The sequence below is a fragment of the Oncorhynchus nerka genome, linkage group LG25, assembly GCF_034236695.1.
Source record: "Oncorhynchus nerka isolate Pitt River linkage group LG25, Oner_Uvic_2.0, whole genome shotgun sequence".
Taxonomy (NCBI): domain Eukaryota; kingdom Metazoa; phylum Chordata; class Actinopteri; order Salmoniformes; family Salmonidae; genus Oncorhynchus; species Oncorhynchus nerka.
The window spans coordinates 21,699,807-21,725,310 of NC_088420.1; the positions used below are offsets into that span (position 1 = coordinate 21,699,807).

Below are 25,504 nucleotides of genomic sequence, written 5' to 3' on the forward strand. Positions count from 1 at the left end.
CATAAGTGCCATGCACAAGCTTGTTCACTAGGAGGTGGTGTTGTCTACAAACTGGAGGGTGTGTGCGTTCCCGCAGCAACAGGGAAGATGGCAGCACTCACATCTCTCACCCAGGTAATGTTACTGCAATGTATTCAATATTATGCAGTGGACTTTCAGTCTAGCTGTTGTGCATGCTGATGACCTGCCGTTTTTAGTGGTGTGCTCTTTATCCAATTTGTATAAGAAAGAAGACAAATACCGAAGGTATTTAGCTTGCTAGCTGGATGGGACAAGGCCTTGACAGTAAGCTTGAAGAGAGTACCGTTAGAAAGCTAGTTAGCTAGCCTGGCTAGTGGGCTAGCTACCGTTAGCTTTCTTGAAAAATGAACAAGCTAGCTAACGTTAATGCTCATTTGAGGAAAGATATTTTGAGATATATTTCATAAATATTTAGATGTAGATACAAGACAGAAGAGCAGGAGGTATGCAACCAAAACATACCAACATATTTCAACGTTAGTTAGCTATAGCGAGCTAGAAGGCTAGCTATATATAGTTAGCTAGGTAAGCTTAGATAGCTTGCCAGCTAAACAATACTAGCTAGCAAGCTACATAATTTGACTATTATAACATTGTAATAACACGAACAGTTACTGTAATAACAGTGTATTAATATATACATATTAATACACTGCTACACTGTGATAGCTATGAAGTGAGTAGTGATACCGTAATGCCTGCAGCTACCTACTAGATGTGATGAATGATGACTGACCAGCTTGTGCGCTTATGTCGATGCTGGGTACTTTGCATTTTAAGTAAGATTGCAGAGAGGACCAGTTTTGTGTCAATCACATTAGCTAGGCTACATGATGCTTCTAGTTATTCCATTAAAACATAACAAAGATAGGCTTTTAGTGTTATTGGAGAACATGGATTTATAACACCTTTTGCCATCTTATAATTCACACAACGCTTTAAGTTTAAAGAGCTCACAAAAGGTACTCAACAACTTGGCTATGGCCTATTAGAGGACATTCATATTTGATGTCATGGGACAGGAAATCCCTCTCTGGCTATTGTTTGTGATAGACCCTTAAGTGCCTTTTTAAAGGATGGGTCCAGATGTCAGTAGTAGTTTGGTGGGGTGTGTCACACTATTTGACGTAAGACAATGGTTTCCAGCAGCTATTTGAAATAGTAATCTGAAAAACCTTTCCCCAATCAGCTGTCAAGTGGGAACCCTGTGTACGAGAACTTTTATAGACAGGTAAAATACATTTTTAAGTTTGGTTATCACATAGTCATATTATCTACATAGATTGGGGATCATTAAATGTCTTTATTGTTCAATGGATGCATTAAGACAACGCTAAACACATTCAACAGTATAGAGTGAAGGTGTGGATAGAAACATTTCATAATTTGGTTTGCTGTGTGCTTGTTGCAAGGTGGACCCAGGAAACACGGGGAGAGTAGGGCCCACGGAAGCTGCGTTGTTCCTGAAGAAATCTGGCCTTCCTGATGTCACCTTGGGAAAGGTGGGTAGCACTGGTACTGTGTAGCACTGCCGGCCTCTGAAACCTTGGGCAGAGTGGCAGACTCAAGGGAATAGTCTCGGACACTGTAGACGGATAAACTGTTCTGAAAGCAACCAGCAGGAAGTTATGTTTATTGGAGTGTCTCTGTCATTAAGGAGTAATACGAGCACCTCCACACAGGCATGCTTCAGTACTCCCAGAGGAATATAACTGGAAAAGATGACCACATCTTACGTCATTGCCTGGTCTGATTTGATCAATGTCGTTCCTTTCTCTTTATCAGAACCTTTAAGGTGTGTACTTGTTTCAGCTATATTTGGTGTACCGTTTGTACCCATCTTTTGTTTTACGTGTTACCTTGGTCTGTTTATGTCATACTCTGCTTTGAGTCTTAGCCTATTCTATCTCACCATCACATTCAGCTGGTTATCTGGAACTGTTATGCACATTGATTGTTATTTACTTTACTTTGTACACATTCCATAATGATTGTTGCACATTGATGCTTTAATTGATGTTTCCTTAGTTGATCATCTTGTTTGTGTTTGTCTCCCCTCAGATCTGGGATTTGGCAGACCCAGATGGGAAAGGGTTCTTGGACAAACAGGTAGAGAACTAATAATTTCCTCTCTTTGTGTGATGCCTTTGATTCTGTGGCCCTTGAGGGCAATTGAGCTGGTATTTGTATGGTTCCCATAAACAATTATGTTGTCCTGTCTTGTCTAATAGGGGTTCTATGTAGCTCTGCGGTTGGTGGCCTGTGCACAGAGCGGACAAGACGTCAGCCTCACTAGTCTGAACCTCACTATCCCTCCCCCAAAATTTGTGAGTATAATCCTAACTAGTACAATCCTAACAAGTACAATCCTACCTAGTACAATCCTAACTAGTACAATCCTACCTAGTACAATTCTAAAGAGTACAGTCCTAACTAGTACAATCCTAACTAGTACATTCCTAACTAGTACATTCCTAACTACACACATGTTTCATGATAGTTTTATGATGCGTTTATTTTCTCAAACTCTATATGTTTATATGTTTGGTTGGGAGATTGTAAAGTAAGCGTGAAGGTGAAGTTATTTTTAAAATTGTTTTGTTATAGAAGGACACTAGCAGCCCATCGCTAAGCACATCATCGGTCTCTAGTGAACCCCACTGGGCTGTGAGGGTGAGTCATGTTGAAACACCCCAGGACCATATGCTTGGTTGATACAGACATATTTTAGATTTGTATCTTATACTTTTTTTTTTTTATCATCCAAAACACTGAATTCAGAGAATCATCAACAATGAGTTTACCTTTGTTTATCAATCACTCATTGTTATTTTTGTTCATTTTTTATTCCAGCCCGAAGAAAAGAGTAAATTCGATGGGATATTTGAAAGTCTTGCACCAGTCAGTGGACTGCTCTCTGGTGACAAAGTAAAACCAGTTCTAATCAACTCAAAACTACCTCTGGACGTGTTAGGAAAGGTTTGGGATCTTAGTGACATTGATAAAGATGGACATCTGGATCGAGATGAGTTTGCTGTGGTAAGGTGTACTCCAGTAAATTGTGGAATGACTAGATCTGAATAAACAAATATTTCACAGCTCACCTTCACATGTGTATAAGATTATAACTGACACAATAGTAAAACATAATAACTGTCTAATAACATTGGTAATAAGGCTTACTTGTAATAGCATTTGTAATGACTAGTTGACTTTGTTCTTTCCCCTCTGTTGTCCAGGCCATGCACCTGGTCTATCGGGCCCTGGAGAAGGAGCCGGTCCCCTCTGTTCTCCCCTCATCTCTCATCCCTCCTAACAAGAGGAAGAAGTCTCTGGTTGGCTCCCTCCCTGGCACCGTGCCTGTGCTGCCCGCCAGCCCCCCGCCCCCCAAGGATAGCCTGCGCTCCACCCCTTCCCACGGCAGCATGAACTCCCTCAACAGTGCCGGCAGCCTTTCCCCCAAACACACACTCAAATCCGCGCAGGTAAACACACACACACACACACACACACATACACACAAAAACATTTAACATGTGAGATATGTGTGTGATAATGCGTGTAATCTCTTCTCCATGTCAGCACTCAGTGAACTGGGTGGTCCCGGTGACAGACAGAGGACGCTTTGATGAAATCTTCCTGAAGACAGACTTGGATCTGGATGGCTTTGTCAGCGGAATGGAAGTCAAGGACATCTTCATGCACTCAGGGCTGCCCCAGAATCTACTGGCACATATATGGTAGGAGAGACTGACTGATGGCTGATGCCACCTGATTACCGGACTGAAGTTGACTGTATTACTCATGTTGTTATTATTGTGTGTCCAGGGCCCTGGCAGACACCAGGCAGATGGGGAAGCTGACGCGGGAGCAGTTTGCTCTGGCCATGCACTTCATCCAGCAGAAAGTCAGCAAAGGCATGGACCCTCCTCAGGCCCTGACCCCTGACATGATCCCTCCTTCAGAGAGGGGCACTCCCGTTCCAGTGTGTACCACTCCCTCCCATGTACGCATTCATGCACCACACACACACACACACACACTCTTTCTATAGGTTGTTTTCAATAAAGCGTCACAATACATTCGATTTGGCTGTTGGGGGGCAAGGAGACCCCCAGCTTCGCTAAAAGCATTGATAACTATGTACCGCTTTCAAGGGATTGTTAAATAAATGTTAAATAAATGTTATAACTATTTGGTTTAAATAAATCACCTATTGAGCATAGTCAGAACTACAAGTTTCAGATTATTCCATGCAAAGCACATTTATCTCTGTCATCAGAGTTTACAGAAAGTACCTGCCTTCTTATCATGATCAGTAAACGTCAATGATCATGTCATTTCAGATATGTAAAGGGACCTATCCATTTGGCATGTGGCAAGCTAAGCAAACAACATAATTTAGCTTGCTTCATCAGACATTAGGCTTTTGAAAAGAGCTTGACATCGACAAGTCCTCGTCCTGGTAAAGCTGTCAGTCGGACTCCTGTCATCACCACTATAAATGGCAAGCAAATCAAACAATGTTTTAATATAGCCATCTAGTTTATCCCCTGAAAGTTAGCTTGTTAACTAGCTATATTGACGTGATCTGTTATTAACTAGCTAGCCAATTTGACTTGGTCCATCAATCTATGTAGTCTATATCATGTCTGTCAGAAGTAATTGTAATTAAACCCTCTTAAAAACAATGCTAACTTCGCTAGGTAGGCCTCCATCGTCTGGAGAAAAAAGTACATTAGGTCTACTTACCACTATACAGTGGGGCAAAAAAGTATTTATTCAGCCACCAAATGTGCAAGTTCTCCCACCTAAAAAGATGAGAGAGGCCTGTAATTTTCATCATACGTACACTTCAACTATGACAGACAAAATGAGAAGAAAAAAAATCCAGAAAATCACATTGTAGGATTTTTAATGAATTTATTTGCAAATTATGGTGGAAAATAAGTATTTGGTCAATAACAAAAGTTTATCTCAATACTTTGTTATATACCCTTTGTTGGCAATGACAGAGGTCAAACGTTTTCTGTAAGTCTTCACAAGGTTTTCACACACTGTTGCTGGTATTTTGGCCCATTCCTCCATGCAGATCTCCTCTAGAGCAGTGATGTTTTGGGGCTGTTGTTGGGCAACACAGACTTTCAACTCCCTCCAAAGATTTTCTATGGGGTTGAGATCTGGAGACTGGCTAGGCCACTCCAGGACCTTGAAATGCTTCTTACGAAGCCACTCCTTCGTTGCCCGGGCAGGGTGTTTTGATCATTGTCATGCTGAAAGACCCAGCCATGTTTCATCTTCAATGCCCTTGCTGATGATAGAAGGTTTTCTCTCAAAATCTCACAATACATGGCCCCATTCATTCTTTCCTTTACACAGATCAGTCGTCCTGGTCCCTTTTGCAGAAAAACAACCCCAAAGCATGATGTTTCCACCCCCATGCTTCACAGTAGGTATGGTGTTCTTTGGATGCAACTCAGCATTCTTTGTCCTCCAAACACGACGAGTTGAGTTTTTACCAAAAAGTTCTATTTTGGTTTCATCTGACCATATGACATTCTCCCAATCTTCTTCTGGATCATCCAAATGCTCTCTAGCAAACTTCAGACGGGCCTGGACTGGCTTAAGCAGGGGGACACGTCTGGCACTGCAGGATTTGAGTCCCTGGCGGCATAGTGTGTTACTGATGGTAGGCTTTGTTACTTTGTCCCAGCTCTCTGCAGGTCATTCACTAGGTCCCCCCGTGTGGTTCTGGGATTTTTGCTCACCGTTCTTGTGATCATTTTGACCCCACGGGGTGAGATCTTTCGTGGAGCCCCAGATCAAGGGAGATTATCAGTGGTCTTGTATGTCTTCCACTTCCTAATAATTGCTCCCACAGTTGATTTCTTCAAACCATGCTGCTTACCTATTGCAGATTCAGTCTTCCCAGCCTGGTGCAGGTCTACAATTTTGTTTCTGGTGTCCTTTGACAGCTCTTTGGTCTTGGCCATAGTGGAGTTTGGAGTGTGACTGTTTGAGGTTGTGGACAGATGTCTTTTATACTGATAACAAGTTCAAACAGGTGCCATTAATACAGGTAATGAGTGGAGGACAGAGGAACCTCTTAAAGAACAAGTTACAGGTCTGTGAGAGCCAGAAATCTTGCTTGTTTGTAGGTGACCAAATACTTATTTTCCACCATAATTTGCAAATAAATTCATTAAAAATCCTACAATGTGATTTTCTGGATTTGATTCCCTCATTTTGTCTGTCATAGTTGAAGTGTACCTATGATGAAAATTACAGGCCTCTCTCATCTTTTTAAGTGGGTGAACTTGCACAATTGGTGGCTGACTAAATACTTTTTTGCCCCACTGCATATGTTTAGCCAACTGTGCAACATTTCTAGAGGTAGCTTACAGACACAGCACACAAAATATTGGAAATGAACCTAAACCACTCATACTTGTCAGGTTTAGTTTATATCTCTCAACTATCCAGTTAATGGTGGCAAATATTGAGAGATATCGTGAGGCTACTCTATGTATCTGAAATGACCATTGATGTTTACTGATCATGATAAGCAGGCAGGTACTTTCTGTATAACTCTGATGATAGAGATAAATGTGCGCAATTGTTTTGCATAGAATAATCTGAAATTCGTAGGTCTGACTATGCTCAATGGTTTTAGCTGAGCTGTGTGTTCCCCAGTAGGCAAATCGAACGCTCTACACCAGTGTCAAGATCACTTCTGAGGCAAAATGCAAGCTGAGATCTACCGCTCAGATTTGTTTTTAAACAGGACTTCAAAAACTTAAGCCTATGCAACTTTAACCAATTAAAAACAGTTTTGTAGCAATGAAGTTTGTGAAATAGGCTTTGGCCCAATATATTATCACTGTATATTGTCTACATTTGAATTTCCCTGCCAATGTTGTTGTAACGGCTCTCGTTTGTGGAATGAAGAGTGGACCAAGGTACAGCGTGGAAAGTGTTCATGATTTTAATATTCTAAAAACACTCAAACAAAATAACAAACGTGAAAACGAAAGCTCACAGTTCTGTCAGGCCCAGACACTAAACAGAAAAACAAGATCCCACAAAACCCAAAAGGAAAATTACAAGTTATATATAAGATCCCCAATCAGAGACAAAGATAGACAGCTGGGATTGGGAACCACACGTGGCCAAAAACAAAGATATAGAAAACATAGACTTTCCCACCCGAGTCACACCCTGACCCAATCAACATAGAGAATAATAAGGATCTCTAAGATCAGGGCGTGACAGTTGTTCTTCTCAGACCATTTTGAAATTATATTTCAACATTTTAGGTATATGATCACACTGGTAATTTATCATTTGTTGTATTACTTGTGAGGCACAGCTGAGTGAGCATAATAATTAGCTTATTTATTTTACTGGACTGATGGCCTGCATCTGATGGCCAGTCTGAGGGGAGGGAGCAGCTGTGAGGCTGCTTCTCACCCGACTTACCGTCCCACCTCGCTCCCTCCCTCCACTGAGAAAAGTGGACACAGTCTTCCAGTTGATCGCAAAACTTAAGTCGCACAGCATTATTTCTGCCTCATGCACCAATTTATGTTGTTACTTCTATGACCAGAGAAAGTGAAATATTCCTCGATATTAAAAAAGACACAAGCTGCAAATATCAACGCAAGCTTTTTGAAACACTTTGCTATAGTCATTAATTGCAGCTGCAGTGCTGGTTGTAGCTTGAGTGGAAGTAGGGAGAATGCACATTTTATGGCTCATAAAAGTGTTGACAGTGCTGAATAACAACTTAAATATGAATTTACCCATAAAAACAGCAGCTATTTGCTGTATTCATTGAGTCTCTCTCAAGTCATGGTTTTAAAAGTTTTGAAATCTCACATTATAAACTTTGCTGTGCGTTCGAGGCTTCTTTTTAAAGTCTATGGCGCGAGGAAACTGCAGACACGGTGGTCTGAGCTATATGATTGGCCAGCCGTAGGCACTATACATGCACATGGATTTAGAACTGGAAGTATGTGGTAGTGGTGGAGTAGGGGCCTGAGGGCACACAGTGTGTTGTGAAATCTGTGAATGTATTTTAATTGTATAATTTAAATTGTATAAACTGCCTTAATTTTGCTGGACCCCAGAAAGAGTAGCTGCTGGCAATGGGGATCCATAATAAATACAAATACACATAGGTGCACTTGATTTGCTCACTAGGCCTGCCAGGTAGCCGGAGTTCTACCTTCAGACACATGAAATGGTTCATAATGGGAACACTGTGCCTTCCCGGAACTAGGGCTGCTGAATCAAGTGCACATACCGCCAACAGCACGAAACAAATACAAAAATAGGAACTTAAGGCTTTATTATTGGGTTTTTAACAGAAATGTTTGGTGATCGACTAGGAATGGCTTGGAGATCCACCAGTGACGATCGACCGGTTGGTGACCACTGCTCTACACCTTATTGTGATGTTTTATTGAAAACAACCTATTTTGGTGCAGAGACATGCTTAAAGTACTTGTATTTCCACTTTGAGAAAAAGGATATTAGGTTTACCAATGAAATTGTTGGGAGCATATATAGAGTGTGCAACTTTCTTTCTTTATGTTTATACACTTTTAGACATATAACACAGTTAAAAAAATATCTAATCCTGTATTCATTTATGGGATTGACACTCAATGTGTCTCATGGCTAGGAATCATTCTTGTGTTCAGTAGGAAGTCTTCATCCCTTGTTTCTATCCACAGAGTATGTCTGGGTATGTGACCCCTGTGAGCTCTGAGATGGCTGCTCTGTCTGAGATGAGGCGGGTGAGTGACGTCCTCCCATATTTTGCTTTTTGAAAATGTGTTAGCATTTTCCATGGCCCTGCTTCCAGGTGCTTGGTTTAAAAGCGTGGAGGGAGGGACTTTGATCCTCTGATAAGAAAGACTTGTTTTGGCAGCCAGGGAGTGTTATGTAACTACATTATTGAGCTGTGGAGAGAGTATCCTCTTGATGGACATAACTATTCATTGATTGATTTGGTGTGAAATTATATTTATATGGTTTGGAATCGCAATGGTTCGGAACCGTGGTTCGGAATTGTGATGTGCTTTGTGTGTGTAGACTGCTGCGATCCTGCTCCAGTCTGGTGCTTAGACCCTACCAGTAGCTTACTGCACACTCTTTTCTTCTTTACCCTAACCTAAACGCTGCTGAATGCCGCTTTCTGGGTTATATCTCTGTATCAGCAAATAATGTTCAAGTTCTGGGTAGGTAACTGGTAAAACTCGACAAATGCTTTCGATGGCTCACGAGACAGAAACCCAATGATGAAAAGCATTTGTGAGAACTCTGGCTGTGAACGGTGGTGTGACTTGACCTCCTGAGTTTCCTAACCATGGCGATGGTGACCGGCTCCCCTCAGACATTGTTGCACTCGTCCCGTCGCCCGTCCCTCTGTGATGCTTCCTTCCCTGTGATCTCTCTCTCTATCTACCCTCTGGTTTGGTCTGGATGGTTTGATGTCGTGGCATTCTGGCTTTCAGGTTATCTAAGAATAGGGCTAACTTTCTTTCTCTTCTTCTCTTTCTCTTTCTCTTCTTCTTTTTCTCTTTCTGACCATCCACAGGACAGCTCCAGTTCTGTTGGGTCAGGGTCAGAGTTCACTGGAATCAAGGAGCTTGATGACATCAGTCAAGAGATCGCTCAGCTGCAGAGGTAATTCACAACACTGTGGAGACATCAAAGGGGTTATTTTCTTTCAAAGTGATCTAAAATTGTAATTTATTTCTCATCATGCAACATTTGTGCCACTGACAATGATCCAGAATTCCGTACCTTAAAAACACACCGTCTTTAGGGATGTCGTTTTTTCAGATATTTTTTGCTTAGTTATGTCATATCCAGCTTATGTCACCCTGTATGAGATCCTCTCTTCATTTCCTTTTCATCAATCATCACTCAACATAGCTCTGACTTGATTTAGTTAGACATTGCGGTTTTACAGCAGTAGTTTAACCTAAACGCAATAAAAGTAGCAACTACAGGTGTAGGATCTTAATTTGATCACCCTGTTGCAAGATAACTTTCCTGCAAAGTTTATTTGAGGTTTTAAAAGGCTTCTGAAGTTTGACATTTCCACTTTGAAATGTCCCTTACGAAAATGTATCAACCCCTGCAGAACCACCTACAAAATTCAATTCATTATCATCTTAAAACAACATATACTTAAAACTGGAAATTAACCAATCCTTCGTCATTAATGCAATGGAAAGGTCAATTGCTTTATTATCTAAAAATGGAAAGTGCGTGGGCAACGGGGTGCAGTTTGACACCATGTGGTAGAAAGTGATGCGGACGCTGAAGATGGGGGTGTGTGCTAGTGGGTCTGGACAGGTGTGATGTTGTTGATGTTTGTATGATGTTGTCATTTGTATGTGTATGTTTTGTATTGTTGATAAAATATAAAATAAAATATGAAAAATAAAATAATAAGTCCATTAATTATAATAATAATAATTTCCTGTTGCTAAAGGATTATTTTCCTGCTGCAGCAAACTGACTCGAATTAAGATTCTACATCTGTATACTGTTTTGTGTTTTAATATATCGTTATGCTATCTACACACTAGAACTCAGGGCATAAAATGCACACTTCAAAGGAGAAGACAGGTCACAGCTGGTGTTCCTTCCCTCATCCCCTCTCATCCCACCTCATCTCCGCTCATCCCACCTCATCCCCTCTCACCCCCCCTCCCCTCCAACCTTCATTTACTGTGTGTATTTTATCAATCTTTTGTTTTCACCACATACTTTACATGCTGCGTCAGAAATCTTGCTTTTACACACTGGAATGCTCTCAGGTAACCCTCTCTTTGCTGTCACAGTCTGTCCTTTTTCTTTTGTTGTTTTGTGTGGAGGAGGAGGGAAGGAAAGGAGGGGGAGGAGTGGAGGAGGGAAGGAAGGAGAAGGAGAGAAGGAAGGAGGTGGAGAGGGAGGAGGAGGAGAGGGATGTGTAGGAGAGAAGGGAGGAGGAGGAGAGAATGAAGGAGGTGGAGAGGGAGGAGGAGGAGAGGGAGGTGTAGGAGAGAAGGGAGGAGGAGGAGATTGAGGAGGAGGGAAGGAAGGAGGAGGAGAGGGAGAAGTAGGAGAGAAGGAAGGAGGAGGAGGGAAGGAAGGAGATTGAGGAGGAGGAGAGGGAGGAGTGGGAGAGAAGGAAGGAGAGGGAGGAGGAGAAGAGAAGGAAGGAGGAGGAGATTGAGGAGGAGGGAAGGAAGGAGGAGGAGAGGGAGGAGTAGGAGAGAAGGAAGGAGGAGGGAAGGAAGGAGATTGAGGAGGAGGAGAGGGAGGAGTGGGAGAGAAGGAAGGAGGAAGAGAGAAGGAAGGAGGAGGAGAGGGAGGAGTAGGAGAGAAGGAAGGAGGAGGAGAGGGAGGAGGAGGAGAGAAGGAAGGAGGAGGGGGAGACTGTCTGGTTCTACCCTGTGGCGCTGTTGGTTGATGGTTGTGTGTGTTTGTCTCTCTTTCAGGGAGAAATTCACCCTGGAGCAGGACATTAGAGATGCTGAGGAGGCCATCAGACACAAGTCCTCAGAGGTGCAGGTGAGCAGGCATACCACTTTTTATTAAAAGGGGACTCAGGAGTTTTCACATATGTACAGTATATACACTGCTCAAAAAATAAAGGGAACACTTAAACAACACAATGTAACTCCAAGTCAATCACACTTCTGTGAAATCAAACTGTCTACTTAGGAAGCAACACTGATTGACAATGCATTTCACATGCTGTTGTGCAAATGGAATAGACAACAGGTGGAAATTATAGGCAATTAGCAAGACACCCCCAATAAAGGAGTGGTTCTGCAGGTGGTGACCATACACCACTTCTCAGTTCCTATGCTTCCTGGCTGATGTTTTGGTCACTTTTGAATGCTGGCGGTGCTTTCACTCTAGTGGTAGCATGTGACGGAGTCTACAACCCACACAAGTGGCTCAGGTAGTGCAGCTCATCCAGGATGGAACATCAATGCGAGCTGTGGCAAGAAGGTTTGCTGTGTCTGTCAGCGTAGTGTCCAGAGCATGGAGGCGCTACCAGGAGACAGGCCATTACATCAGGAGACGTGGAGGAGGCCGTAGGAGGGCAACAACCCAGCAGCAGGACCGCTACCTCCGCCTTTGTGCAAGGAGGAGCAGGAGGAGCACTGCCAGGGCCCTGCAAAATGACCTCCAGCAGGCCACAAATGTGCATGTGTCTGCTCAAACGGTCAGAAACAGACTCCATGAGGGTGCTATGAGGGCCCGACGTCCACAGGTGGGGGTTGTGCTTACAGTCCAACACCGTGCAGGACGTTTGGCATATGCCAGAGAACACCAAGATTGGCAAATTCGCCACTGGCGCCCTGTGCTCTTCACAGATGAAAGCAGGTTCACACTGAGCACATGTGACAGACGTGACAGAGTCTGCTGCCTGCAACATCCTCCAGCATGACCGGTTTGGCGGTGGGTCAGTCAGGATGTGGGGTGGCATTTCTTAGTGGGGCCGCACAGCCTTCCATGTGCTCGCCAGAGGTAGCCTGACTGCCATTAGGTACCGAGATGAGATCCTCAGACCCCTTGTGAGACCATATGCTGGTGCGGTTGGCCCTGGGTTCCTCCTAATGCAAGAAAATGCTAGACCTCATGTGGCTGGAGTGTGTCAGCAGTTCCTGCAAGAGGAAGGCATTGATGCTATGGACTGGCCCGCCCGTTCCCCAGACCTGAATCCAATTGAGCACATCTGGGACATAATTTCTCGCTCCATCCACCAACGCCACGTTGCACCACATACTGTCCAGGAGTTGGCGGATGCTTTAGTCCAGGTCTGGGTGGAGATCCCTCAGGAGACCATCCGCCACCTCATCAGGAGCATGCCCAGGCGTTGTAGGGAGGTCATACAGGCACGTGGAGGCCACACACACTACTGAGCCTCATTTTGACTAGTTTTAAGGACATTACATCAAAGTTGGATCAGCCTGTAGTGTGGTTCTCCACTTTAATTTTGAGTGTGACTCCAAATCCAGACCTCCATGGGTTGATAAATTTGATTTCCATTGATCATTTTTGTGTGATTTTGTTGTCAGCACATTCAACTATGTAAAGAAAAAAGTATTTAATAAGAATATTTCATTCATTCAGATCTAGGATGTGTTATTTTAGTATTCCTTTTATTTTTTTGAGCAGTGTATATTTAAATGTGATATGGTGGTTCTCCAAATTGAAGTATTGTGATGAATCAGGAATGTACAGTTTATCCAAAACACACTATTTCAATTATGAAATGAATCTTCCCCCAAACCAATATCCTCTTCTTTCCCCCCATCTGTCCATCAGGAGATGCAGAACGACCTGGACAGAGAGACGTGCAGTCTGCAGGAGCTGGAGGCCCAGAAGCAGGATGCCCAGGAGCGGCTGGAGGAGATGGACCAGCAGAAGGCCAAGCTGGAGGACATGCTTAACGACGTCAGGATCCAGTGCAACGAGGAGTCCCAAATGGTGAGAGGGATGGAGGGGTCATGTAGTAGCCGTGGAATCAATATGAAACATATCCATAGCTACTTTTCACTATCAATCTGGTAGACAGACCTTCCATCCTTGCATTGGTGGACAAAGCTTACATTGTCCACTTTTTCTTTCTTCCCCTCTGTCTGTTGCTCTCAATCTCTTTCTCTACCTCAGATCTCATCTCTGCAGAACCAGATCCACTCCCAGGAGACAGACCTGCAGAGCCAGGAGGAGGAACTGAGCCGGGCTAAAGCAGACCTGAACCGGCTGCAGTTGGAGGAGAGCCAGATGGAACAGAGCCTGACTGCCGGCAAGTTCCAGCTGGAGACCATCATCAGGTCCCTCAAAGCTACCCAGGACGAGATCAACCAGGTGAGAGAGAACCACTGGGGCCAGGTAGTGAGAGAGGAGAAGGAACAGGAATGTTCCCAGTCAGATATGCAGAGGTCCCATACACAGTAATGTCCTGTTGGGGATCGGGCTAAGGACAAGGACCACAACCTTACCTGATTCACACAATAGATCTAACCCGAACCATGCTGGCTCTGATATTTCATTGTCGCACTATCCTTTCCTTGCATGGTTTCAGCACAGCTATCTATGGTGGATGCATAACCAGGCAATTCAGCTCAGCATGGCTTGACTCTGTTTTGTCCTGTGGTGTGAACCAGGCTGATGTGTCTGGGATGTGAGAGGACCTGTTGCAAGACACTTTCTAATGTGACCACCAGGGGGAGACTGTGTCATGAATGGCGGAAACAACCAGATTCAATTTGGGCTCGGTTCATTCCCCCTTGAGTTCTGTCCTCTCATTTCTCTGAAAGATATTCAGCATAAACTGGACATTTAAGGCATACTTCATTTTCAGTGAAGTTCTAGGGAAGTTGTTTTAGAGAGAAATGTAATATATTCCGTTATTATATTTTAAAGTGCATGTCATCGTCGCCAACCCCTCTTGAATTAATTTGGAGATATCAGCTGGTTCTCAGTCCTCTGCCAGGTTTGGGTGTGGCAGTTTCAGTTAGAGAACCAGCTGTTTTACCTCTGCTTTCTGCATCATCTGAATCATCATATCTGACATGACTTCCCACATGCCACAGCCCACGCCTCAGATCTCACATCTCTCATATCACCCGAGAAAGGATGCTGAGCCATAGATGGCTGTGTTGTCTTTTATAGGTGGGGACGTCCTTGCCATTGCATCGAAGTAAGTGAAAGATGATCCGTTCTCATCTACTCTCATAAACAAATGGCAGCACTTCCATACTCATCAGGACCAAATCATATTGACTCTAATATCAGAATTCGTCACTCTTCTCTCAGTATATTTGAATTATATTGAGATTATACCACCATAGTTTATGTTGTATTCTCAGCCCACCATCTGTGAGGAGCCAAGGGGAATACCAGTACTCAGCTGTAGCCACTTTATGATTATTTTTGTTGTGTTGGCTCTTTTTGGTTTAGTCTCTCAAGGACATATTGAAATAAAATGGAAAAAGTCATCACAACCTTATGTACAAACACTTGGACATGGCTGGCTCCAAGCACAAGTGACGGAAGTGGTCTCTTAGGGCCCCAGCCACAAGTTAGAATAGTAGAATGCACAAGGTGAAGTTTTGATATTTGGTTGTGCATCAGCAGTTTTCCTTTTGTTATGTCAGTCAATGACAGTCACTCAATTGTCACACGCTAACATTTTTTTGATTGGTAAATTAGTCTAGCCAATTATCAAAACTTGTAGTAATCATGTCCGAATTACCGACCAGACATGAAGGGCACATGCCCAGGGGCCCTGACCTCCAGGTGGCCCCCATGGATTTTCTTAGCTACTGTCACTTAGATATTATTTTACCATTGCAAAAGTTATGGCAAAATGTGTAGAATTTCATAAAACCTGCTTTAAAAGGGCAACATTTTCTCCTTGCCTTATGGCAAATTGTGTAAAATTTCAGGAAATGAACTTCAAAACTTTTAAATGTTTTCTCAACGGTCAACAGGGGGGCCACGAGATTTTACCTACGAGATTGGGTGGGGGGGGGCCAACCAAATCTCACTTAGGACCCCAAAAAGTCTAAAGCCAGCTCAGCACATGGACCACAGCATCCTGCATTCACATAGGACGGTGTTGTTACCCTAACAACCATGACATTCTCTGTGTTGAAAGAAACTCTACATTAACCTACTGTGTATGTGTTGTGCTGTTCCTCCAGGCTCGCAGTAAGCTGTCTCAGATCCAGGACAGCCAGCAGGAGATGAATAAGAGCATTGAGCAGTACAACAGCACCTTAAATGGGACACACAGAGGCAGCATGACCAACCTGGCTGACATGAGCGAGGGATTCCCCGACCGCGAGAACGGAGACTTCGGCGCCGTGGTGAGGACACCATACTGTTTAAAAGGACAGGAGGTTGAATGAAGTCCTTATTACTACGGCCCACAGTTTCTTTCCTGACCACGTCATCTGGCTCTATTTGTAAACCTATAGTAGTAGTACCTAAGTGCATTGCAAGCCTGTAGAAGTCATATTTACGAGAGGTAAATTGAGGTTGAATGGTTGGTGTCTAGTGGAAAACTGGTTAAACCTACAAAAGGCTCTCATTCTACTCTACTGAACACAGCTGGTACATTTGGACTTGAACAATGGATTGCAGCCCTAGTGTAATGTTGTAGTTAATTTCAGGGAATGGTAATATGATGAGTCATTGAAACCTGCTGGCCTGGGTGTGAAATTAATCTGCTTGTCACCACTTTGAACAGCTGCAGAAAGCTGCAGCTAAAGAGACGATGATGGGAATATGCAAAACCTTCACCTGCAGAGAAAGGAGATATCACTTCCATGATTTAGCATCAGAAATATTCCAATCAAATGTGCGACTCCACAATCTTAAATGGATTAATCCCATAGTTTGGTTATATTTGATTTGCTTTCCGCATAATGTAATTATCTTGCCTTAAATACTCTCGCACAGTTATTTTACCTGGCAGCCCTCTGTTATTCCATCTTAAGCTTTATTACCTGTGCGTTTTGAAAGGGCTCGGACACTTAGCTCTTATTCTTAGTCCTAATTCTAGGCAGCATTGAATGTCATGGTGGACTGAATACAGGGATCATGGTCAGACTTCTTATTGAAATGAGAAGTCCTGCTAATGAAACATAACAAGTAAGCATTTTCATAGCCAGGGCTCGTCTGGCCCGTGAAGGCAGGTTTTCTAGAGAAACCCGACACCCTGAAGAATGTGGGCCCTAATAAGAGGTGTGTTTCCTACTGACTCGGGGGCTTTTTCATTGGGACCAGCTGAGTGCAGTGGGGCGCAGCAGACACCGAATGGACAAATTGCAGGAGAATGAAAATTGCCTGTGTGTTATTAAAGTGAAACTCAAGCTCAGGGGGCTCTGGTCTGGTCTGGAACCAGGCAGTCATAGTGGGGCTTCTCTAAAGGCACACATTCATCTCTCCGAGGTCTCTGTTAGTGTTGTTGAACTCAAATTCCTCCACTTGAACCTGAGTGAGCCATAATTGAAATGTGAAGTATTTGATTTGATGGCCATCGTGTTTGGCAGCTTGGCGAGACTTAGCGGTCGACTGAATAAACAATGGAGTCGATCTGACTTGGTTTATCTCCTTAATGCCTGTCTGAGGGGAAAATGGTTGGAGATGGTGGCAGCATTTTAAGAGTAAATAAACCGAAGCTCTCCAGAGCCAGACAGACATCAAAATCCCTATTTTTCTCCCCTTCTCAGGAGGACCCGTTCAAGGTGAATACATCTGGGTTCAATAGCGTCCCTCAGGAGATGCACACAGACCCTTTTCACTCCGAAGACCCCTTCAAGACAGACCCGTTCAAAGGTGCTGATTCTCTCTTTCTTCTCCCTCTCTCTCTTTCCTGTCCCTCTCTCTTTCCTCACCCTCTCTCTCTTTCCCGTCCCTCTCTCTCTTTCCTGTCCCTCTCTCTCTTTCCTGTCCCTCTCTCTTTCCTCTCCCTCTCTCTTTTCTCTCCCTCTCTTTCCTCTCCCTCTCTCTCTTTCCTCCTCCTCGCTCTCTTTCCTCTCCCTCTCTCTTTTCTCTCCCTCTCTTTCCTCTCCCTCTCTCTCTTTCCTCCTCCTCGCTCTCTTTCCTCTCCCCCTCTCTCTTTTTCTCTCCCTCTCTCTCTTTCCCCCTCTCTCTCTTTCTTCTGCCTCCATCTCCACTCTCTTTTCTCTCCCTCGCTCTCTTTCTTCTCCCTCTCTCTCTTTCCTCTCCCTCCCTCTCTTTCCCCTCTGTCTCTCTCTTTCCACTCCCTCCATCTCCTCTCCCTCTCTCTCTCTCTTTCCTCTCCCTCTCTCTCTTTCCTCTCCTTCTCTCTCTTTCCTCTCCCTCTCTCTCCTGTCCCTCTCTCTTTTTCCTCTCGCTTGTCTCTTTTTCTCTCTGTCTCTCTGTCTCTCTCTCTCTCTCTCTCTCTCTCTCTCTCTCTTTAGATGACCAATTTCAGCGTTTTAGCTTTTGTCCTCTTTGGCATAGCTTCTGATCCCCCCCCACGTGATTCTTCTCCTATAGGTGACCCCTTCCAAAATTCTCTCTTTCCTCTCCCTCTCTCTCCTGTCCCTCTCTCTTTTTCCTCTCGCTTGTCTCTTTTTCTCTCTGTCTCTCTGTCTCTCTCTCTCTCTCTCTCTCTCTCTCTCTCTCTCTTTTTAGATGACCAATTCCAGCGTTTTAGCTTTTGTCCTCTTTGGCATAGCTTCTGATTCCCCCCCACCTGATTCTTCTCCTATAGGTGACCCCTTCCAAAATGACCCTTTTGCAAAGCAGTCATCACTACCATCCGCTGCAGGTATTTATTTATTCACAACACATGAGTTTAATTATACATGGACATCACAGGAGTTTGGTGGCACCTTAATTGGGGAGGAGGGGCTCGTGGTAATGACTGGAGCGGATTAGGTGGAATGGTATCAACACATCAAACACATGGTTTCCAGGTGTTTGATACCATTCCATTAGTTCCGTTCCAGACATTATTATGAGCCGTCCTCCCCTCAGCAGCCTCCACTGATGGACATACAATGCCATCCTCTTGTTATGTTAATGAAACTATGGAGCTGTGAAACAGGCTTTCACCGTCACACTTCTCTCTTTGTAATATTGTGACATTTCTGTTCCCTTATCTCTACGATGAGGCAAAAAAAAACACTGATGTTTTCATTCCAGCACTCACCTCGTTTACTCCTAACTGTAATTATAAGATAGATTCCAAAGACAATATTTGCTGGATATTGAATGTTATCTAAATGGTGATTGCCAAATATCTGTAGACACTTGTTGTGTTTGTCTTGCGTAATGGAGAATGGCTACGTTCTCAATGTTGACTATAGTAGTCAATGAGAGTTGAACACACATCATTTTGAACTGATATAAACAATATGCATAGAATATAGTGCCTGAACGTGGTTAAATGAGTCTTACTGAAAAGGTTAACCAAATGAGACATTATCTCAGCCACTATATGCTTTAGACTACACAGTACACCTGATTCATATAGCGTAGCTGTGTGAGGTTTACAGACCAGTCAGACTGGCCTGTGTGAAGGAAAGGTCATGTCTGATCCACAGTCTGCTCTCCTAGATCTCTCTCTCCACCCAGACCCCTTTGGAGGGGACCCCTTCAAAGAGACGGACCCCTTCAAGGCCTCGTCAGAAGACTTCTTCAAGAAGACCACCATCAAGGCAGACCCCTTCAGCACCACCGACCCTTTCAGTAAAAGTGCCACCCTCCCCACCAAGGTACAGGGAAGCCATCATGGCACCTTCTAACCACACTGAGTATATTTTATATATGGGTGTATAGACTGAGTATACAAAACATTAAGAACACTTTCTTAATATTGAGTTGCAACCCCCCCTTTTCCCCTTAGAACAGCCTCAACTAGTCGGGGCGTGGACTCTACAAGGTGTCGAAAGCATTCAACAGGGATGCTGGCCCATGTTGACTCCAATGCTTCCCACAGATGTGCCAAGTTGGCTGGATGTCCTTTGTGTGTTGGACCATTCTTGATACACACCGGAAACTGTTGAGCGTGAAAAACCCAGCAGCGTTGCAGTTCTTGACACAAACCAGTGCGCCTGGCACCTACTACCATACCCCGTTCAAAGGCACTTACATATTTTGTCTTGCTCATTCATCCTCTGAATGACACACATACACAATCCATGTCTTAGTTGTCTCAAGGCTTGAAATCCTTCTTTAACCTTTCTCCTCCCCTTCATCTACACTGATTGAAGTGGATTTAACTAAATAAAATAGATAAGGGATCATAGCTTCCTAATGTTCCTAATGTTTGGTATACGCAGTGTATGTATGTAACTGTTTCTTTCTGCTTGTTCTTGCAGACAAGTCATTTTACAAGCAGCGCAGACCCTTTCTTATCCATTAGCCCAAAACCCACCAGAGGCCCAGGACCAGGTACATGCTCTAATCTCTTTTTCCTATTCTCCTATTCCTCCTCACCCCAAGTTGTTTTTTGACTACCTCTCTCCCCATCTCTTTCTTTGTCATGTATAAGTCTGCTTTCTGTATTCAGAGATAGAGAGATATACACTAGTGATGTGGAAAGTCACACTTCTTTACTTGCAAATGTATTTGGTGAATAAAGGTGATTCATTTTCCGGTGAGTTGCACAAGAGCACCCACACCTTTTTGGCCCAGCCTACTGTTGTCTGTGTATAAGCCTATAGGCCTTTGGCGTTGTGAGCTGTCTTAACCCGCAGAGCAGGTGACGAGAAGCACTGGAAATAGTTCCCATCTTTGACAATCCGTTTAAACCCTCCAACCCTTTTTTTCCCCTTCAAGTTTTTGAACACAGGGTAGGTCTTAGTCTGTGTTTGGGTGCTGGTGGTTAACAAATATCAGTGTAAAATAACACATTACCTCAAATAGAATTTGTATGGATAAGATGGGTAAAATGTTGACCCTAATGGTTTTAAGAGGGAAACAGTTGAGGTTATTGTTTGATGTGATATTTTCCTAAGGTTCCCATTCTTAGCAGCACATGAACCACTTGAAACAGTCCCTGTGAAAACAAGAGATGCATTGTGGCTTGGGCCCAGAGGATGGCTCGTGGCATCTGAAATAGCCCCAGAGAGACCTTGGCCAGGGCCATCTGTAACTGTGCAAGTGTGTAGGTCCCATTCTCAATCAACCCCTTCACTTCTCTAGCGTTGCGCAAGAAAGTCCTCTTTTTATTTTCCCTAGGAAATTGCTGTAGTCCATATAAACACATTACACCATGCAGTACTGCAATAACATCGCCGTGCTAGAACACAGGGCAGGCTGTGGCAGTTGGATATTTGTAGGATCAGGTTTTCATGTTAGTTTGCCTATTGAACTTGGATACTTGAAATTCAAATCTTTTCGCCAGCTCATTTTGTCACTCTTGACTGAAACTACACAGGGTTTCTACACAGTCAGGGGTGAAACAGTGAAACATAGATGCAACAGTGTGCCAACCTTTGAGTAATGACTCTGGAAGCACAACTCATATCTGTCTTGTTTTTAAAAAATCTAATAATGAAGTTAGCTTTATGCAACGTCTTTTTGAGTGCGGACCCAATACACTTTTTTGTTTGTCTGAATGCGGTTTTTACCCACCAGGCAAGCTTCTGGGAGAATGCCAGGGTTCCCATTTTGATTACGTTTCATACAGCACCCGTTCGAATACTGTGAATATTTGTGTATTTGTGCTGTGTAACCTAAACCCTGGACTAACGTTTCTTGAACATCTCATGTTGATATTTGCTCAGATCTCTTTGGTACTCTGGACCCCTTTGGAAGCAGCACTGCTTTTGGAGGCAGTAACAGCTCATTTGGCAGTATCAGTAACAGTGGGTTCGCAGACTTCAGCCAAATGTCAAAGATCAGAGACCCAATGGAAGGAAGAGGAGGTTTCCCAGAATACCAGCAGGTATTTCTACTAAAGACTATGAACTTTTACATTTTATTTATTTAATCATTAGACTGCACAATTCCTATCCAGAGGTATTTTTCTAACTTCCTGATTTAACACCTTCACTGCACATCAGTCTTGATATGATTTGGAACTTATGGATAGTTGTGAAGTTACTGCTATTAGCTTCAGCTTTGGCATCTGAAGACTCATATATTCTCTCCCTTTCTCCCTCTCTCCTTTTCTCCCTCCGTCCCTCTCTCCCTCCCTCTCTCTCTCTCCCTCCCTCCCTCTCTCCCTCTCTTCCTCTCTCTCCCTCTCTCTCTCTCTCTCTCCCTCCTCTTCTCGTCTCTTCTCTTCTCTCTCTCTCCTTCCAGTCGGGGTTTGTGGAGGACCCATTCAGTAGGAATCAGGACGGCCCAGCTCTGCCGCCCAAGATGAGTGTTCCCCCCAGACCCAAACCTCCCAGTGGTGAGTGAGGCCCGAGGGGAAACAGGGAGAAATAGAGGTGGAGTGGAGGTGTAGGAGAGAGAGAGACGAGGGGCAGATAGAGAATGAGAAACAGAGAGAGGGAGAGAGAAGGAAAAAAAACTAGAGGAGGGTGAGGTTGTGGGTTAACCAAGGACGCGTAGTGCGTTAACCAAGGATGGGTAGTGCCTACCTCCTAGGTTTCACTATGAATAATACTACTTAACACCTTGTACCTTGATTAACAGTACATTTCGCAATATAGGTCAATTTGATCTTGGTTCTGTGTTATAGAATTGTGATGGTTTAGTATCCCTTGGCCACTTCCCCTGAACCTCTTGGAACTACCCATCCCGGATCCGGGAGAATTGTCATCAACTACACTAATTAGCAAAGCGCAACGGTCAAAAAATATTACTAGAAAATATTCATATTCATGAAATCACAAGTGAAATATAGTGAAACACAGCTTAGCCTTTTGTTAATAATCACCCTGTCATCTCAGATTTTGAAATGATGCTTTACAGCCAAAGCAAGACAAGCGTTTGTGTAAGTTTATCGATAGCCTAGCATAGCATTATGTCCAGCTAGCAGCAGGAAGCTTGGTCACGAAAATCAGAAAATCAATCAAATTATTTGTTTACCTTTGATGAGCTTCGGATGTTTTTACTCACGAGACTCCCAGTTAGACAGCAAATGTTCCTTTTGTTCCATAAAGATAATTTTTATACCCAAAATACCTCCGTTTGTTGGTCACGTTATGTTGAGAAATCCACCGGAAACGCCGAAACAAATTCCAAATGATATCCATAATATCGACAGAAACATGGCAAACGTTTTTTATAATCAATCCTCAAGGTGTTTTTCAAATATCTATTCGATAATATATCAACCGGGACAATTGGCTTTTCAGTAGGAGCGAAAGGAGAAATGACTACCTCTGTCTTTTACGCAATAATCACTCTGAGAGCCCTCAGCTTGCCACTTACGCAATGTAGTCGTTTGCGCTCATTCTTCAACATAAAGGGGTGAAACTACGTCAAAATGCTGTAGACACCTTAGGGAATACGTAGAAAAAGGAATCTGGTTGATATCCCTTTCAATGGCCAATAGGGGTGCATAGGAATACAATGGTTTCAAAATAAGAGGCACTTCCTGATTGGATTTTCCTCAGGGTTTCGCCTGCAATATCAGTTCTGTTGTACTCACAGACAATATTTTGACAGTTTTGGAAACTTTAGAGTGTTTTCTATCCTAAGCTGTCAATTATATGCATATTCTAGCATCTGGTTCTGAAAAATAGGCGGTTTACTTCTTTTTTGTAACAGTATTGTTATTGGAATTTCACAATTTTCACCCATATTAAGAGATACAACAACAGAGACAAAGCACACCAAAAAACAGCACTCACTTACACATACCTACGCACATATATATATAATATAATTATATATATATATACATACACACACATACATATACATACACACACATACATATACATACACACACATACATATACATACACACATGCATATACACATATATACGCGTACACACATACATACACACACATACATACATACATACCACCCACACCCATACATACGTACACCATTTTCCTTTTCCCGCTCGGTGCTTCTAATAGGCGGTTTACTTTGGGAACGTTATTTTTCCAAAAATAAAAATAGTGCCCCCTAGTTTCAAGATTATTAATGGTCTTTCTCGTCTCATTGTAAGTGTTGCCCTCTTTTGCTTGGATCTTCTAGTGACATACTCCGAAGAAGCTTGTGAGGATGAATGGCGTGGCTCATCACATATCTTCTGACTGTTAGAGCCTAGTTGACTAGAAGGATTTGTAAGGGCCCTGAATACCCACTAGGCACACGCTGGTTGAATCAACGTTGTTTCCATGTCATTTCAACAAAATTACGTTGAACCAACGTGGAATAGACGTTGAATTGACGTCTGTGCCCGTAGGTAACACTCAGCTGGTGTCGCCTCCTCTCTTACCTCCGCATGAGTAGAGTAGAGTATGCTAGTCCGTAGTCATAGATCAAACAGCGATGGTCAATGCAGCTTAGAAAACATGATAGGATCTTCATGAGAACAGATAAGAAGAGTTGATCATCTCATTCTCCTTTTGAAGATCGAATAAACAGATCAGTTTTGCAAAGAGATGAGTCCAGTTGACTATGCAGTAGCTCTGCTCAACTTAGTAGCAATGTAGCTAGGCTTAATATGCATTTTTAGCCAGAACGTTAGTTAGTAAAAGTGTTATGTCACCATTTAAGCCTCCCAAAGGAAGTTGAATGGACCAGGGTATTCAGGATTTCACCACTTACTATTATTAAAGTGGTCCCCCCTCATGGTAAACCATATATTCAATATGCAATGTATTTATTACAAAGTAGAACTTAGATGCATATGAGTGGTTTATGTGCTGAATTACATGCATGAAATTAAATTAAAATTAAGAAATGAATTGTAACTAAAAATCCCCTATCTTTAGAATCCTTACTTGACATTATTATTTGATGCCAAGCTGCAGGGAGAACACAGAGCATCAGGTCTCACAGGAGATGATGAGTAAGAACAACAATGTTCTCAACCCCACCCTTCCCCACTTCCTCTCTTTCCACTCTGTGTGTGTGTGTGTGTGTGTGTGTGTGTGTGTGTGTGTGTGTGTGTGTGTGTGTGTGTGTGTGTGTGTGTGTGTGTGTGTGTGTGTGTGTGTGTGCACACTCGGGTGAGAAGTGTGGCTTTTTGGCGACCTCTTGCCCGACTCAGGTCACACTCTGTGCCCTGGCCAATAAACACCTTTCACACCTGGTTTTATAGAACCATGGAAATGAAATAATATGGGTAGAGAAGAATCTGCAACATACAGTAGATAAGTGAAAGGTCACTAGCGTAGTGTGGTAGTTTGATGCTGATATCTTAATGTTTCTAGGTGGTTTCTGAAGTCATTACATAGCAATACTTTAGATTTTTACGAGATACAGTCCATGTGATTTATGTTATGATAATCATGTCAGAACCTTTGTTTGTGGGGTTCTGAGTTGTGCCTTGTGCATTACATTGATAGGTAGCACTAATGATGTGCTGGTATTTTGGAACAGGGTGGAGCTGATGGTATATGGTAAAGACTATGTTCCATTACGCGAAAGAGAAACTGAATGCCTGGCTGTTCAGTGGGGCTGTGAACTGCTAACCTTGACAAGCCGGGTATAAATAACAGTTTGATTGGAAATGTGGTCAACACCTTCAGAAGCAACAACAACCAGCACTATGTTCCCATGGCCCACTGACTGTGCCAGCCGAGGTTGGCCTACAGAGAAACATCACTACCATGTTAACATGAGCCTATTTTAGAGTAGTTTCAGTTCTTTGTGAAATTATTTATATATTTATATGTGGAAATAAAGGTATGAGGATACAATAAGTTGGCATAAATAAGACCAGGAGTTTTTCCTGACATTACCAGGTTCCATATAAAACGCTTTCCACAGAGGGTTCTACATGGAACCCAAAAGGGTTCTACTTGGAACCAAAAAAGGTTCTACCTGGAACCAAAAA

At 43.2% G+C, this 25,504-nt stretch overlaps 1 protein-coding gene across 5 annotated transcripts in view; it reads left to right on the plus strand.

Annotated features, from left to right (window-relative positions):
* Positions 1–59: 59 nt before the first annotated feature.
* The window catches only part of LOC115109205 (epidermal growth factor receptor substrate 15-like 1), a 34,986-nt gene continuing 9,541 nt past the window's right edge, over positions 60–25,504 (plus strand). For 4 of the 5 annotated variants that reach the window (XM_029633883.2, XM_029633884.2, XM_029633886.2 and 1 more), the window contains exons 1-22: positions 60–114; positions 1,211–1,252; positions 1,434–1,523; positions 2,083–2,130; positions 2,253–2,348; positions 2,629–2,694; positions 2,875–3,060; positions 3,261–3,506; positions 3,604–3,761; positions 3,850–4,027; positions 8,760–8,822; positions 9,626–9,714; positions 11,523–11,595; positions 13,366–13,527; positions 13,711–13,908; positions 15,750–15,914; positions 17,283–17,388; positions 18,293–18,349; positions 19,141–19,298; positions 19,905–19,977; positions 21,315–21,475; positions 21,835–21,928. In XM_029633883.2, the coding sequence (XP_029489743.2) occupies positions 88–114; positions 1,211–1,252; positions 1,434–1,523; positions 2,083–2,130; positions 2,253–2,348; positions 2,629–2,694; positions 2,875–3,060; positions 3,261–3,506; positions 3,604–3,761; positions 3,850–4,027; positions 8,760–8,822; positions 9,626–9,714; positions 11,523–11,595; positions 13,366–13,527; positions 13,711–13,908; positions 15,750–15,914; positions 17,283–17,388; positions 18,293–18,349; positions 19,141–19,298; positions 19,905–19,977; positions 21,315–21,475; positions 21,835–21,928 (2,536 nt within the window). In that variant the 5' untranslated portion in view covers positions 60–87. The remainder of the gene's footprint in view (positions 115–1,210; positions 1,253–1,433; positions 1,524–2,082; positions 2,131–2,252; positions 2,349–2,628; positions 2,695–2,874; positions 3,061–3,260; positions 3,507–3,603; positions 3,762–3,849; positions 4,028–8,759; positions 8,823–9,625; positions 9,715–11,522; positions 11,596–13,365; positions 13,528–13,710; positions 13,909–15,749; positions 15,915–17,282; positions 17,389–18,292; positions 18,350–19,140; positions 19,299–19,904; positions 19,978–21,314; positions 21,476–21,834; positions 21,929–25,504) is intronic. The other variant, XM_029633885.2, reaches the window with a different exon arrangement.